We start from the raw sequence: 18,164 nt of genomic DNA, 5'->3' as shown, positions 1-18,164 counted from the left end.
GGTTTTGCGCAGAGTGTCTAGGCTGCAGGGCTCGTGGTCCCGGCGATCGAGCAGTCTCCTGTGTCTCTCTGCGAACCCGGAGCAGGATTTGGGGACCTGTTACAGGGATCACACACATAGCAGTCTCCACTACTGCTCTTCTGTCCACCGCACCCACCGTCACCAACACGCGCCAGTCTGTCCCTCCTCTTTCAGCCGCTGCCAACGCTTTCCCGATTGCTGCGCAGCCTTCCCGGGGGATCGGAGGGGACATGAGCCCCTCACTCGCCGGTTCCTGGTGGTCATGAAGCGGCAGAACGTGCGGACCTTGTCCCTGATCATCTGCACGTTCACGTACCTGCTGGTCGGGGCCGCGGTGTTCGATGCCCTGGAGTCAGACTTCGAGATGCGGGAGAAAGAACAGCTGGAGGCAGAGGAGAAGCGTCTCCAAGGGAAATACAACATTAGCGAGGACGACTACCGCAAACTGGAGACCATCATTATGGAGGCCGAGCCCCACAGGGCCGGAGTTCAGTGGAAATTTGCGGGATCTTTTTACTTTGCCATCACAGTCATCACCACCATAGGTGAGTCTGCAGTCTACAGTCCATGGAGATTTAATTGCGTAACAGCATTACGCACAACCACTGTGTCAATATGTCATTCATGCGGAGATTTAAAGTGTAGACTATAGCCTAATGACAGTCATGGGCCGTGGATGTTAGGTGGTTAGTAGGCTACAGTTTAAATAGTTACTATATCACTTACAACACTATATAGCACAACGAATTAAAGTCAACACAGCATTATGCAGACATGTGTTTCACTAAACTTAGTCCAGCAACAGGTAGTGTATGCCCACTACCCGGTATTAACCCTTAAACCTGTTCATTATGCAACATCAATTGTTTTAGAAAAGTAGGTAAAATGTAGTTTTTGCTAAATAACTCCGGTATGTTAACAGGCGAAACAAAAATGATGACGCAATAACAGTAAAATGCCACCTGTGTACAATGTTTCTGCACATCAACTTTATAGATCTGGAAAAAAGGCATCACTATAATCAGTAGCAGCAACATAATGTGTCTGTCTATCTGGATAAACTGACAATTTCCATTATAGATTTCAGCAGCTCATCAATTTAATGAGAAAAGATCAATAGCCTACACGAAAAGCAGACTTAGGCTACTATGTATGCAACCATTCCCCCGAGTACCACAATGCACCATCAAAGTAGGAGTGGCCTACCACGCCACTGAGATAGGCTTGAACACATTTTTGGAAACCAAATAATGATAAGCCTACATGTATAATAATTTCAACTGCACGACTGTTGCTGCATCTGCATTGGTTACCCCTGTAGACAACATGTTTGAATCCAGGATTTAATGGCAGATCATGCAAGTGGTAGGTTACAAAATGCTCTGATTGATAACACGCCAACACTATATAAAAAACTGTGAAGGCATCAATATGTTTACATTCACACTAAACACTCGACATTAAACTGATTATGGCAGAAGGCCGAGTATTGCATTAGTCATGTAAACACCTTACTCTGCGTATCTTAATCAGTGTAAGGTCATAATCGAAGTAAGCATACACCGATTAAAACACCGGGTTTTCTGAGCAATCTTTCGAATTATTAGGATATGTAAACAAGTTAATCGACGGCCCAGCGGTCAATTTGATCTGCGCATGTGCCAGCACCATTAAGTGAGTTAAGTGAGTTCGGAAAAGTATTCGTCTTATAAGTAGTTTTCACATACAAAAATGATATGTCTGAACTCAGAATCAAATAGTCTTTGCAAAAATAACATGGTCACTGTGGTAGAACGTTTATATTGTTTGGCGATGTTCTGCAATTATCAAATGTCTCATCAGTAGCCTGCTTTCAGACGTGTCCATGTAAACAGGATTATTGGGGAAATCGTTATTTTTGCAAAGCATGTAAACGTTTTAAACAAACTATTATATTAACCTGACAGGCAATAATAATCGCATTATTGTGTGCATTGACGGGGAAGTAGCGGTGCTGAGGGTGCTGTAGCACCCCTTGAAAAAAATAAAATGAATACAAATTATTTTATCTAAAAAATAATAAACAGTTATTTCACAAAAGTAGTGCACCGGGCCTATACTAGTCCCCCCCCCCAAACATCTTCCCGCGCTATGATTGTGTGCATGTAACCTTAACTGAAGTTCGTTCCATCAGCTGTTGCTGCAGCTTGAACATGAGCTGCGCTGCACGTGGTGCTGAAAGGACAGCTCCTCTAGCTCCTGTGAGCTGCGCTGCCAACAACCACATCATGAGGGATGATCTGCAGCTGGCCATACACGAGCAGGCCGAATAAAACGCCCATAACCCTTTCTCGGCCAAACGATCAGGTCCTTGTCCTCCAACGAATCGTATCCTGAGGTATATCCACTTTGATAGAAGAAAACATACAAAACAGATGTACAGTATATATGCTATAGGATATACGTGTAGAAAATACCAACGGAGTCAACAGGCGTACTGTAGGCTATAGGCCTACAACTTTAGCACATATTCAGAGTAGCCTGGTGCCTTTAATGTCGGCATTTGCATGGCCTTTATTTAGCTTAGGGCCTCAATGAACATGCTAGTTTCTTGATTGAAGTGGTATTGCCAACATTACAGTGAAAGGTCTAGCTGGATTTGATCTCCGCCATAATATAGAAATATCTTTAAGCAAACAATCGTTTTAGGGTGAATCAGCATTTATATAAAACAAGACAAAATCATAATGGTCTTTGTGAAGGACCAACAAAATCCAGGCAGTAGATTAGAGAGCATTGTTTCTACACTGAGAGTAGGCACACAGCTTTGCACACAATGTTTCTTTACTAAAGGCCCACATTTAGTAAACTGGTAGGCCTACATGACTTCATGGACATACAGAGACATTTATTTATGTCAGAATTGACATATTTAACCTGTCGATCAGGCCTGGGTAACATAGGGACCCGTAACAAGTTTAATAACACGAAGACATTAACCCCTTTTAGGCCTACATTACTCGAAAATTAAGAGTGAATGTTTTATTATTTGTTTTTGAAATACGTTGCTGTCTGATGAAAACCTCGCAAATACATTTCTAAAAACATTTATTGAAAGGAGTAACTCCCCTCAATGTACTCTGAACATTTCATGACTCTTGGACCAAGAACATATTTTCAAAATAGCATCTGAAGTTTCATAATTGTATTTTCGTTAATGGGGAAAATATATACATTTTTTCCCAATTCCTGAAACGTTTCTGTTTTGGAGATAACAACCAATATTAATTTCCCCCAAGCAACATCTGATTAAACTGTATCAAAGACCAGAGTGGGTGGGCTTTAGACCTCCATTAGGGAAAGGGACATTTAACCCATCCCCTCTGAAGCAGAGAGGTGGTGGGACACCTTCTACATTATGGACACCATCTACATATGATATTATTCAACACGGGCACATAACGGTGCAAAGGAAACTAATGCACTAAGCATGTCTTCAGATGTGCCTAGCAACACTTAAATGACTACTGGAGAGTGAAAATGACGGTAGTATGCATCCATTGTATTGTGTATGTTACAGCAGCTAACAACACTAAAAGCGCATGCATTTTAATGTGCTTTTAGAGTTGTAGCTACATGTATAATGGACTGTTCAGGTCTATTTGTTTATTTGTCCATTTGAATGTGAAATGATCCCTTTAGAGTTTGGCCATATTTCCGTTGTTTGTTTCAGCTTATATAATTTAGGATACATATTCAAAATCACAATTAAATTATAGCCTACAGTGGATTTAATACCACTGTTTTCAGCAGTGACATATTGAGACTGCGCTTTCCCATGAGCTATTAGTGCTGTAGCCCTGAAAGAACAGCTCCTGGCATTATCACCTGGTTATCATTGTTTATGTTTGGCTGTAGATTGTCTCTGCTTGAGTTATAATGAGTTTACCTGCCCTGGCTCATATGTGCTTTTCTGGTTTCAACAGATGGTGAAGGGGTTAGGTGCCTGTTATGTTTGAATAATGCAGACATGTTTAAACATACATTCTCCCATGAATCAGATATTATTCCAATCTTGCTATAGCCTACACTGTATAACCATCATATCAAATTGTATTTTTCATATACATTGTAAACAACAGGTGTAGATTAACAGTGAAATGTTTAATTACGGGCCCTTCCCAGCAATGCAGACAGAAATAGAAATAGAAATAATAGAAAAATAGACAAATATTAACACAAGGAATAAATACACAATGAGTCAACATTTGGCTATATTCACGGGGTACCAGTACCGAGTCCATGTGCAGGGGTGCGAGGTGATTGAGGTAGATATGTACCTATAGGTAGGGACAAAGTGACTAGGCAACAGGATAGATAATAAACAGTAACAGCAGTGTATGTGATGAGTCAAAAGAGTTACTGCAAAAAGGGTCAGTGCAGATAGTCCGGGTAGCTTTGGTTAACTGTTTAACTAACTATTTAGCAGTCTTTTGGCTTGGGGGTAGAAGCTGTTCAGGCTCCTGTTGGTTCCAGACTTGGTGCATCGGTACCTCTTGCTGTGTGGTAGCAGAGAGTTGGGTGGCTGGAGTTGTAGAACATGTGTAGGGCCTTCGTCTGACACCACCTGGTATAGAGGTCCTGGGTGGCAGGGAGCTCGGCCCAAGTGATGTACTGGGCCGTACGCATTACCCTCTGTAGCACCTTGGTGTCGGATGCCGAGCATTTGCCATACCATGTGTTGATGCAGCCAGTCGTGATGCTCTCAATGGTGCAGCTATATAACTTTTTTTTTATCATGTGTGGACCATGATAATTCCTTAATGATGTGGACACATGAAACATGAAACGTGACACATTTATAACCTAAACGTCAGTGTTTATACTTAAACACTAGGCATTTAGATTTGCCAATAGGTGTTCTCATCTTAACACAGGTATTTACAATGCAAGATTAAATATGACAGTCAACCTTTTCCAGTCAACTTCCAACCAGGAGAACACCTATAACTCCTAAGTGTTCAGATTTTAAACACTAGTGTGTACTTTCCCATAGTCCTGTTTAGAGTGCATTTGGTCATTATAAATAGATGTGACTTTCCATGCCTTTTATTCAGATCAGTGTTAGGAATGTCTGTCACCTTACCTACATTTCAGCACAACTGAACGAGACATTTGATTCAATAAATCTTTCAATCGCATGGTATTGTTGTTACTCGACTGTGCTGACTTCAAAGATGTGGGAGGGGCCCCATTATAATATTTCCCAGCATGCTTTGTTGCAGATTGATATTTAGAATAGTTTATTTTAATACTGTATCTGTTTCCTCATGCACATTGATTGATTCATTGATCGTATACTATACAAAGATAAATCACTTACATTTTTCTGAACAAATCAAATCTTTAAGGGGTTGGACATATTGTACCTGTTACTGAGATGGTTGTTCCAGTTTAGATGGTTTAGGTAGTCTTGTTTGTTAACCTTCACCATAGCAGTCACTCTGAGTGCAAGTTGTGGGTTATAACATATTCAAATTGTTGGATATCCTCTCTCTAATCACTTCACAAACCAGCATATTGTGACTTGCAGGTCTGATGTGGCCCATGAGCCAGGATTTTTAGACCATAATGTCGAGGATAACTAGGCCATAACTAAAGGCCTCATTAAATATATAATATGTGGTCATTAAAGGGTTTATTTTTAATTGAAATACATTCAGTTAGGCAGTCACTTGAAGAAGGCCTCAGAAATATAATAATTGAATGCAACAATCATGTCTGTGTCACTAATAAACACAGTCATGGGTGGGTATCTCGCACGATCCACACAAAAGCACACATGCTGGGAAATATGTAAATACTGCTTTACACCCTGTTAAAACAATACAGTGTTAAGTGTTGTATAAACGTGTGCATGTGTTTAAAAAGTGTTACAACGAATAAACATGTTCTGGTGTTTACAATCTAAACACCGTGACGCGTTTTCGGTGAAATTCCAAATGCCTCTGTGCGTTTAAAAAATGTTACAGAAAAGTGTTTAGTTATGTGTTCAGATTCTTAACACTTGGTTTTACAGTGTATCTAGATAGGTAGGTATGGAAACTCTAATTGTATACAATTGTTTTTACATGGTACTTACACTGTAAGAGACCCATAAATAAAGAGTTCATATGGATGTAAGTGACAACGTAGCAGTTTTGTCTAACTATTTGTTTTTCCATCAAAACGTTCTAAGCATCTGTTACGTCACATTAAAGGTCCAGTGAAACCTGTTCAAAGACACGCAACACAGCCTGCTGTACAGAGGCTACAGAAAGCAGCTCCACTTACCGATTCATTATAAAGTATGTCATAACCCATGAGCCTTTCAGAAAGTACAGTATGTTTTCCTACAATCCAGGAGAAGTAGAAAATATTTCTGGGGATGCATTCCACCTTGTGGAGGCGTGGAAAATGAAGGTAACATAGCCTACAAACACTCACATGCGCACAAGCAAGGCATGCAATCACATAGGCCAAGGTAATGATAATGATTGTGCATCGGTAACGGTTTTAGTCATTTTAAAGCATGTTGAGTTTGTTCATTTTCTTTTTACTCTAACCAGCCTCGGGCCTGATTGGAACCCCTCATGGGCTGGATCCGGTCCGCGTGCCGTTTGTTTGACACCCCTGACTTAGGTGCAGACTGAGACATCCCATAGGAAAGTAAATGATACGAGGAGGACTTTGCCTCATGAAAACAGAGGTCAACAGTATGAACACAACCTCCTTTTCTTTTGTAAAACATGTTTCTTCACAATCTGTAATGTGGTAAAGGACCACGGCCAGTACAGTGAGATACATGTATAGCCTATACGTTTATTATTGTACTAAGTGTTTAATCAGTGGATCAGCCCATGGCTATGCATGGCTGTAGAGTGCATTGATGGCTTGAGTCATAATGAGTTCACCTGACCTGGCTCATACTCAGCCCGTGGCTCATGCTTTTCTGGTTTCAATAGATGGGGAAGGGGTTAGTTGCCTGTTATGTTTGAATAATATGAACATGTTAAAAATATTCTCCAATTAATAAATCTTGCTATAGCCTATCTACATGATAGTTATGGAAATTCAATTATACAGAGGTTATTACATTGTAAGAGACACGTTCCAAATTCAGATAAAGAAACAAACTATTTGTTTTTCCATCAAAACATTCAGCAGTAGGATGAGTCACTTGACTTGACACTAACGGCTTGCCATGTGAGGGGTTAAAAAAACAACTTAAACACAAATGGTGAATGTTATGTACACACGGCTGATAATGTTGGCTGTAGGTGTTAGTGCCGGCTGGATAGACATCAGAAGGGCAGAATGAACCTTGGGAACCTCTCAGTGTGTGTGTGTGTGTGTGTGTGTGTGTGTGTGTGTGTGTGTGTGTGTGTGTGTGTGTGTGTGTGTGTGTGTGTGTGTGTGTGTGTGTGTGTGTGTGTGTGTGTGTGTGTGTGTGTGTGTGTGTGTGTGTAGGTGTGTGTGTGTGTGTGTGTGTAGGTGTGTGTGTGTGTGTGTGTGTGTGTGCACAGCCTTTTCTTTGTTTAGTTGGCCCAAACTTAGTTGGCCCAAACTTAGCTCCAACATGAGAAAAGGTAAGTCAACTTAAATTATGTGTTTGCTCAATTTGTCTCATATGTTTATTCAAATAGAAATTATTATTTTGGCATTTTACCAGCAACAATAAAGCTATGGAACTAGTTACACACATACGTTCTCACCTGGGATTTGAACTCACAATCTCTTGAGTGCAGTATTCCATTCTTCCTCCCACACCACCATGTCTGTGCCAATGCCTGATTTCAATGGTATTGCGCTTTGCACTTCAAAGTAAATCTCAATAAAAACTATTTCATGTTTAATAGTGATTAAGGGGTAACATTAAACAGAGTAATATGACCCAGCAACATTAGACAACTATACAGAACACCTAAGTCAATCAAATCAATGATGAGAGAATAGTCACATTAAGTTTTAACACATTAACACGTTAACTGATAGAGACATAGGGGTGTAGCAGGAAGGTCGGGATGCCATAAACCGAGCGGTTTTGAGTTCAAATCCCAGGTGAAAACATGTTGAATACTAGTTATTGTATAAATGAACACGCACAATGTAATCATGTGTCAAATATGTAAGTTGAAAACACTGTATGTTAAAAGCACTGTGTGTGTAACTAGTTCCACAGCCTTTTTTTGGTAACAAGCCAACATGTTTTGGGGTTGAATTAACATATGAGACAAATTGAGCAAACACATCATTTTAAGTTGACAGAATTTTTGCCCACATTTTCTTAGGTTGGAGCTAAGTTTGGGCCAAAATGTTTTAAATAATTGATGTAACACTTTGACTGAAACGTTTAGTAAAAAAGGCCAGTCACTTAATAATAATTAGTTGAAACAACATGATTTGTGATGTTTTTTATGTACAGTGTGTGTGTGTGTGTGTGTGTGTTTGTGTGTGTGTGTGTGTGTGTGTGTGTGTGTGTGTGTGTGTGTGTGTGTGTGTGTGTGTGTGTGTGTGTGTGTGTGTGTGTGTGTGTGTGTGTGTGTGTGTGTGTGTGTGTGTGTGTGCATGCACAACATAGGTGAACAAAGAAAGTTGATACCCACAACTCTGGATACAGAACTGTCATATTGTCACATTGATTTTGAGAAGTCATTCGAGAGAGAACTTTACTGTAGCTTTGCTGTAGGAATCTGGCTCTGCTCATTGTGTCTAATAAAAACAAGTCAGACACTGTAGAATTATTCCCTGAACTTGACTACTTTAACTACAGTTGATATTCAAACAAAGTCATCCTCATCATCATCATCATCATCATCATCATCATCATCATCATCATCATCATCATCATCATCATCATCATCATCATCATCCTCATCATCACCATGGCCACCAACACTGCTAACTGCTAGTAATCTATAAATAGCTTGTGATCGTCCTGATTTAGAAGCTGAGGTGAGATGAGCGCATATGAGAACAGCTGTAGCCGCGTTAGAACCCTGGTTGTTGCCGTGGAGACGCTGCGTGCCGTGTCGTTGTGGTGATTTTGTTCTGTTTGCAGGTCTAACTCACGTTTCCACTGTGTCCACATTGGCTTGGGGGTTGATTCCACTAATTTATCTGACTAATTGCTCGGAAAGAGAAGAAGTTTCTTGGCTCTGTACATCAGTGTGTGAAGAAAGACTGCATAGGCAAAGGGTGCTTTTGTAATGGACGTGGTTTCGATGGTGAACCACACTCGTATGACTAGTTTACCAGAGACCTAAGGCCTTGCATTAGCTGCACAGAATAAACTTTAGTTTTACAGGCTAACACAGTCCTGTGGTGGGCCGAAAGTAGACCCAGAGGTGAAAAACCCCATGTCTTGCAGAACTGGGGTCTGACTTGCTGAGTCTGTCATGTACAGTCCAGGGAATAGAGTACAGTGATGGAATAAGCACAGGTTACTAAAGAGGCTGTGATGTAACACGTTATTACAGGCTTCGTCCCAAAGGACATCCTATTCTCTAGTTACTGCGCTACGTCCACCAGGGCCCGTATGTATCCTGGGGTGGGAAAACACTTCTAGAGCTTTTCTCTGTAGTGATTTCGGGCCTGCGATTAAATCATGCCTTTGAATTGGTAATGGGGTACACTGGTGGAACGTGACATGGACACAGAGCATTAGTCACAAAGTACTCTCTTCAAAAGGCACAAAATGTATTAGTCTAATAGGCCTTTTACATTTCTTTCCCTCTAATACAGAGCAAGAAACATGGCACTGCTCAATCAAAATTGAAAAAGCTGTTGATGTCTTACTGGATTACAGCTAAGTGTGAAAACGGTGTGTATAGATTGACATCATTCAAGGCAACAATATCTTTAAATCTCTGATGACGCTGTGTGAGATGAAAAGCTCCCATTGCCTTGTGTGTGTGTATGTATGTATGTATGTATGTGTGTGTGTGTGTGTGTGTGTGTGTGTGTGTGTGTGTGTGTGTGTGTGTGTGTGTGTGTGTGTGTGTGTGTGTGTGTGTGTGTGTGTGTGTGTGTGTGTGTGTGTGTGTGTGTACACCTGGGTGTAGGACAGGTGCACTGACATTCTTATTGCTCTCAGAACAATAGCTTTCATGGGAGCCAGGAATAAGCTCTTTGAAGCGCTGTGTTGCTGTTGTGTGTCACGACTAGTTAGATTCTCCAATACAAACACTGCCCACGTCTTTCTACCATAACAGCAACTACTGGAGCTATAAAAGTCTGACCACCATGTTCTGGGTACAGTCGCTGCAATAGACAGGGATTAAGCACTGTCAACACTATCAACACTGTCTGATTCACTGTCAATTAACTACACTCTTATAAAAAAGGGTTCCAAAAGGGTGCTTTTGCTGTTCCCATAGGAGAACCCTTTTTGGTTCCAGGTAGAACGCTTTTTGGTTCCAAGTAGAACATGGAACCCAAAGGGTTCTACCTGGAACCGAAAGGGGTTCACCTATGTGGACAGCTAAAGCACCCTTTTGGAACCCTTTTTTCTATTAGTGTAGTTGAATGACAGTGACTCAGACTGTGTTGATTTTCTTTAAAGGGTTCTCTTCTGGGGACAGATGAAGAACCCTTTAAGGTTCTAGATAGCACCTTTGTTTCTAAGAGCTATGTGGAGTTGACCTCAGCATAGCTGCGGGAAGTAGGGGTGCAGAGTGTGCTGCAGCACCCCCTTGAAAATATGTTTTTCATCGCAAAAGTAGTGCACTGGGCCTTTACTAGTCCTGTATTAGTGGACCGATATAGCCGTCTGTAGCACAGGGAAAATATAAATCATTACGTGTTTACCTTGGCCGTATCTCTCTAGACCCTATGCTGCTAATTTGTGCAGGAGAGAGGTGATGTGTCATATGTATGACTGATGGAGCTACACAGCACCAGCTGATTCTCTGGCTGCGTCTGAAATGGCACCCTATTCCCTACATTGTATTGTGTAATACACCCTATTCCCTACATTGTATTGTGTAATACACCCTATTCCCTACATTGTATTGTGTAATACACCCTATTCCCTATCGGCCCTAGTTTAAAGTAGTGCACAATATAGGGAGTGGGGTGCCATTTCGGCCTCTATGTCTCATCTGTCTGCCAGCGTGATGATAGCATCTAGTGTGGAGAATGATGACAGTGGACACTCACTTTTCTGTCTGCTGCCAGCGGGATTGACAGCTCTCGGTAGCCAAAGGCACTTCACAGCTGGACTCTGTCCCTCCTTCCCTACTTAGCTGTCATTTCCTACAGCCACATCAGCCGGACCATAACGTTGACAGTGATTGTTTGGGATGTGTGTGTGTACTTTGTGTGTACGGTGTGTGTGTTTGTGTGTATATGGAAGGGTGTGTGTGCCTCAGGGGCTGTCATCTCCAACCGCTGTTGACAAAGATCGTTTGGTGAAGAGTTCTGTCAATGGGGTAGTGTGGTCTTGACAGTGATTGTTGTTTGGTGCTGTGTGTGTGTGTGTGTGTGTGTGTGTGTGTGTGTGTGTGTGTGTGTGTGTGTGTGTGTGTGTGTGTGTGTGTGTGTGTGTGTGTGTGTGTGTGTGTGTGTGTAGGTGTGTTTGTGTGTGGTTCTGCAAATGAGGTTGTGGCAGCACATTTTTGGTGGGGTGAGGTGTGTGTTTGTGTGGTCTTGACAGCAATTGTTTGGAGATTTTGTTTAGACGATATTGGTTACTTTGAGGACTAGAAAGCTCCCAGAGACTCCTGGGCCCGTATCCACAAAGCATCTCAGAAAAGTCTCAGGAATCCTGTTAAAACCTGACTGTACAAAACATTAAGGACACCTGTTCTTTCCATGACATAGATTGACCAGGTGAAAGCTATGATCCCTTATTTATGTCACTTGTTAAATCCACTTCAATCAATGTAGATGAAGGGGAGTCAGGTTAAAGAAGGATTTTTAAGGTTTGAGACAATTGAGACATAGATTGTGTATGTGTGCCATTCAGAGGGTGAATGGGCAAGACAGAATATTGAAGTGCCTTTGAACGGGGTATGGTAGTAGGTGCCAGGCACACCGGTTTGTGTCAAGAACTGCAACGCTGCTGGGTTTTACATGCTCAACAGTTTCCTGAGTGTATCAAGAATGGTCCAACACCCAAAGGACATCCAACCAACTTGAGACAACTGTGGGAAGCATTGGAGTCAACATGGGCCAGCATCCCTGTGGAACACTTTAGACACCTTGTAGAGTCGATGCCTCAATGAACTTAGGCTGTTCTGAGGGGGAAAAGGGGTGTAACTCACATGTTTGAGATGGCATTTCTGCCCCAAAACACATTTTGCACATTTTTACGTTCAAACGGCTCTCCTGTGAAGTCGTGACTTGCGTCATACGCCTAGTTTCCTGAAACGGGTCACAAGTAGAGTCCATGCCCCGACGAATTGAGTCTGTTTTGAGGGTAAAAGGGTGGGTGAAACTCAATATTAGGAAGGTGTTCTTAATGTTGTGTTCATTCAGTATATCAACACATTCACCATTCCCGTTTAACAACTCTAAATCGCTCTGACACAGTTGGCATCAAATCACTCGCTGATAATGTTGCATAAAATGTTTGAAAGGTCTATCATTTTATCGACTACAATCAACCTTATCATAGTCCCTAGATGTCTTTACTTCAGGCATTTTTTAGGTGTTATTGCCCTCCAAAGGGATAACTTGAAATAACATGATGTAGGTTAATTAAATAATCAAAAGAAAAATATGTGATTATTTATTAGCCTATGTGGTTATAAGCATGTATGCATATTATGTGGAATAGGGCTCATGTGAAATCCTTTTCACATGAGGTCTAGATTATATATGGATTGATCATATAGACATTTCTAAAACATTCTTTCAACAACTCCAAAGCAATTGCATGTAGCGCATGAACCACTGACTGCATTCTCTATTATCAAGATACTTGCTGGTAACTCAGCTCATGAGGTGTCCTAAATATCTGTCAACTAGGTGGGACTCTTATGACTAAAGAGGCTTCATGCATAGCTTTTATTTTTACACGTAAGAGTAGGAGTAAAATGTCTCTATTCTCAGCACTTAACACCAATTTTCTAGTCTGAGATGCTTTGTGGATATGTCCCCTGGTCTTAAGAGCCTTCAGTGTAATGTTCACATGGTGAGGATGCTCTTGAAACCCACAGTGGGCTCCACAGCGTGTTGCGTGTTTCATCAAACTCATTTTTCATGTTCTATTCATTTAAGTATCACCCCCATTTTCAAAGAGCAGCTTGCATCGAACATCTATTACCAAAGGAGAGCTCCTCCTGTGTTTCACTTTGTGCTGAGTTTACAGCAGATATAGTTCTCTTCATCACTGTCTGCGAAATAGAGGTTGTGAAGAAAGTGTAGCAAAATGGCTACTGCCTGTGCAGACATTTTTTTCTGAAAACAGGAAGTATCTAGAGTACCTGTGTGGGGAGTTTCTTGTACTTTTTACATGTAATATTCTCCAATGTATTTTCAATCACATACTTTCAGTATGCGCTAGTGTTGGGCTAGGTAATGGCATTACTTTTTGGTGAGGGGTTAGCTTTTAGTCTTTGTTCTAAGAAGGTAGAGTATTGCAGGATTCCTCTCCATCCAATCACCCCCTGCTGTCTCTGGTTTCTCTCTGGTTAAAGACAGTGATTAAACACTTGAACTCTGCAAGTGTTGGGGAAAACAAGTGTACCTTTTGGCTTGTGTTATGTGTTATCTCCTGACACGTAAACCAACACTTTAAAGCATCTGGACCAGTACTGAGATGTATGAACAACAAGTAGGAACAACATTGAAAAAAATATATTTAATGAATTAATCTTATTCCCTAACAACCCTAGCCTTGAAACCTTCATATTAAAATAGCACATCAAATGCCATTAAATACACAGAGTTTTTCTTATCCAACCATACTTATAAAAAATACATTAAAATAAGCAGGAATCTTTCAAAACTGTTGCGTAACTGGCGTTAAAGGGGTACTGATATTAATAATGCATAAAAAATAAGTAATCATGTTTAATATATTGATTTATGCACTTTAAATATTGCATTATGCCTTAAAACATATGTAACGTTTGATATACAGTGCCTTGCAAAAGTATTCACACCCCTTGGATTTCTTGACATTTTATTGTGTTACAAAGTAGGATTAAAATTAATTTAATTGCCATTTTTGTCAACAATCTACACAGAATACTCTGTAATGTCAAAGTGGAAGAAAAATGCAATTTTTTTGTTGAAAGATTAATCACATTTTTTTAAATGACTAAAATAAAGTAATTGTGTAACTATTCAGCTCCCTGAGTCAATACATGTTAGAAACACTTATGGCATTGATTACAGCTGTGAGTCTTCTTAGGTAAGTCAATAAGAGCTTTGCACACATGGATTGTGCAATATTTTCCCATTATTATTTTCAAGCTCTTGCCATAGATTTTCAAGCAGATTTAAGTCAACTGTAACTTGGCCACTCAGGAACATTCACTGTCTTCTTGGTAAGCAACTCCAGTGTAGATTTGGCCTTGTGTTTTAGGTTATTGTTCTGCTGAAAGGTGAATTCCTCTCCCAGTCTCTGGTGTAAAGCAGACTGAAGCAGGTTTTCCTCTAGGATTCTGCTTGTGCTTAGTTCCATCCCATTTATTTTTATTCTGAAAAACTCAGAAGTCAAGCATACCCATAACATGATGCAGCCACCACCATGCTTGAAAATAAGGAGGAAATTACTCAGTGATGTGTTGTGTTGGATTCTCCCCAAACATAAGGCTTTGCATTTAGGCAACAAAGTGTATTCCTTTGCTGGGTTTTTTGTTGTTGTTGCAGTATTACTTTAGTGTCTTGTTGCATACAAGAATCATGTTTTGGAATATTTGTATTCTGTATATTTGTGGTCTTCTTCTCACTCTGTCGTTTAGGTCATTATTGTGGAGTCAATGCAATGTTGTTGATTCATCCTCTGTTGGATCTGTAGCTGTTTTAAAATCACCAATGGCCTCATGGTAACATCCCTGAGCAGTTTCCCACTGTTCCCCGGGCGCCGAAGACGTGGATGTCGGTTAAGGCAGCCCCCCCGCACCTCTCTGATTCAGAGGGGTTGGGTTAAATGCGGAAGACACATTTCAGTTGAATACATTCAGTTGGACAACTGACTAGATATCCCCCTCTCCCTTTAATTTTCCTTCATTCCAGTCCCGCAGCTCAGTTCAGAATGACGACTGTATTTTAGATGTGTAAGGGTGGTTTAATACATAATTCACAGCATAATTATTAACTATACCATACTTAAAGAGATACTCAATGTCTGATGTGTTGTTGTTACCCATCAACCAATCACTGCCCTTCTTTATGAAGCATTTGAAAAGATCCCTGGTCTTTGTAGTTAAATCTGTGCTTGAAATTCAATTCTTGACTGAGGGACCTGACAGATGTTTTATGTATGGGGGACAGAGAAAGGGTTAGTCATAAAGAAATCATGCCAACGCCTATTACACGTGAGTCCATGTAACTTGGTATGTCATTTGATAAGCCACATTTTACTCCTGAACTCATTTAGGCTTGCCTAGTTATGATTTATCCAAAACAGAACAACAGAAATCTTTCACTTTGACATTACAAAGTGTTTTTTGTAGATTATTGACAAAAAAATGATAATTAAATCCATTTGAATCCCACTTTGTAACACAATAATGTGAAAAGATCTTAGGGGTTTGAATACTTCTGCAAGGCACTGTATGAATATGGGAACCAGGAAATAAGTTGTTATCAAATTATAGTGTGACTTTGAAAGTTTAAAACTAGGGCTGGAGAACCTAATGAACGTAATGACTCTCAGCTGACATTAATGACGCATATGAAGAATTACAGCAGACCAGAAATATGCATTTTTCCTTCGATTCGAGAGTTTAATAGTCACATGTACAGGGTTGCAGATGTAATTTCAGGGTACAGTGAAATTATTGCGCTCTGAACTCCAACAATGCAGGACAAAGTGAAATAAAACAACACAAACAATAAAAATATATAATAATAAAAATACTAATATATAATAATAATATATACATATTAACAAATGTGCAATGATAAATGTCCATTTGAATCAGCAAAACTACTTCTAGTGATTTGAAGTGTGTTTTGAAGAACAGCTGTAAAGAAAATCCATACTTTTTTACCATTTCACTATTTTGTAGCCTAAACAATATATTTATTTTAGAAAATAGAAATATAATGAATAATAACCTGTAAAAGAGCCCAATCACCCCTATCACACCACAGCATGCAGAATGACAAGGTGTTTCGGGGCTTGTTGCAACAAAGTCACTAGTTGGATTGGATATTCATTACCATCATCGTTACTAACCAAACATGTTCCCACAGAACCTTCTCTGAACTGGAATATTACAGATCTGTACATAGCAGTCTGATCTGGGGGTTGAGGTAGCCTGGCCAGTGGGTGTGGCTGCATTAAAAGCTGTGACATTTAGCCCATTAGGTCCAGTCCTGCGCCTCCAGCTCAGCATTGCTCCTCTTCTGGTTCCGAGTAGGCTATTGATCCATGAAGTTAATTCCCCTGGTCCACTCTGACCACCCCACCTCATCGGGTGAGCCAGCAGCAGACCACAACAATGCCTAACAGCTAGGTCTCAGCTCACTACCTTCTGCTTCTCAAGCATTCCTCTCCTAAAATGTGTATGTGGTGTGTCATGTCCATGTTGTTAACTCAACATGTGTTGATGTTGTCACTACTTTTGCTCTGTGTTGTGTGGTTTATCTATGTGATGGGAGGACTCATTTAGTTATGCTATCCTATCCATGCTTTATCTCTGGGGTGGCAGGTAGCCTAGTGGTTAGGTGTGTTGGGCTAGTAATCAAATGGTTGACGTTTCAAATCCCTGAGCTGATTAGGTGAAAAATCTGTCAATGTGCCCTTGAGCAAGGCACTTAACCCTAATTGCTCCTGGGTTGCCATCAATAATGGCTGATTCCTAGCTCTGACCCCACTTTCCAAGGGTGTCTCAGGGGAGTGGGATATGTAAGCACTCACCTAATGACCTTTTCTGTTCATTAAGAGGCCGTAGTTTGCCTTGTAAAAGCAGACTGGCCTACCACAACCACAGTAGATGTTCTCCCCAGAGACATGGTGGTGGGAACAGTGAAATCAGCTCTACCCATCGCCACAGAAAGAACTGCTCTGGCGGTTTAGAGCATGCTGTGCTCTACAAGTGGTGTCTGTGACTCTAAACGGTGTGTCCCTAGAGGCTGGAAAACAATAGAGCCACAGTAGTAGAAGAGAGCACACACACGGAAGGGCTGCAGTACAGTGGATTTTCATGGCTTGCATAGTCTAATAAACCCCAGAGTTGATCGACACTGTGCTCACAGCTCCCCCTGCAGTTCACAGCAGGGAATGGCATCGTGTGTGTGTGTGTGTGTGTGCGTGCGTGTGCGTGTATGTCACTGTGCAAAAAGCTGAACTATAAATAGCCCTATGTGAACAGTGATAGTCACAACATCCAGAAGTGTGAGGTAACGGGCAGTAGCGTAGAATGTGAGCAGTAGCTTAGAATTAGACCATGTGTGTGCAGCGTGAGCACAAATATCTACTATAAAAAGCTTCTGTACGTGAAAGATGTTCCCTGTTATACGTTCCAGCTTCTTAGAAAAATAATGACTTATTACTTACAATTAAGCTTCTCTCTCAGGCTGATACAGACAGAATCAGCCATGCTTTTATTGCAAGCAGGCTTGACTATTGTAATGCTCTCCTGTCTGGTCTACCCCAGAAAGCCAACTGCAAAACATACAGTATGCTGCAGCATTAAGGTCTCTGCACTGGCTGCCTGTGAGTTTTAGAATACATTTTAAGATTCTTCTGTTGGTTTTTAAATCAGTCCACAATTATGCACCCCGATACATGTCAGACATGCTTTTAAGTTATGTACCCAGTAGGTTCCTCAGGACCTCTGGCACTGGCCTTTTACCTATCCCAAAGCCTAGGACCAAGAAGCATGGGGAGACAGCCTTTAGTTATGCCCCCAGCTTCTGGAATTGCCGGGAAGAGAACCTGAGGGGGACTGAAACTGTGGACATATTTATAAGAGATCTTAAAAGACACATTTTTAGCTCAG

General features: G+C 40.9%; 1 protein-coding gene across 1 annotated transcript in view; it reads left to right on the top strand.

Annotated features, from left to right (window-relative positions):
* The first annotated feature begins 283 nt into the window (after positions 1 to 283).
* LOC120026855 (potassium channel subfamily K member 9) overlaps positions 284 to 18,164 on the top strand; it is a 40,994-nt gene continuing 23,113 nt past the window's right edge. The window contains exon 1 of the mRNA XM_038971572.1: positions 284 to 566. Coding sequence (XP_038827500.1) covers positions 284 to 566 — 283 coding nt within the window. The remainder of the gene's footprint in view (positions 567 to 18,164) is intronic.

This window comes from Salvelinus namaycush, chromosome 32, assembly GCF_016432855.1.
Source record: "Salvelinus namaycush isolate Seneca chromosome 32, SaNama_1.0, whole genome shotgun sequence".
NCBI classification, from domain to species: domain Eukaryota; kingdom Metazoa; phylum Chordata; class Actinopteri; order Salmoniformes; family Salmonidae; genus Salvelinus; species Salvelinus namaycush.
The sequence above is the reverse complement of the archived record's forward strand: the minus strand, read 5'-3'. Positions and strand labels throughout refer to the sequence as shown.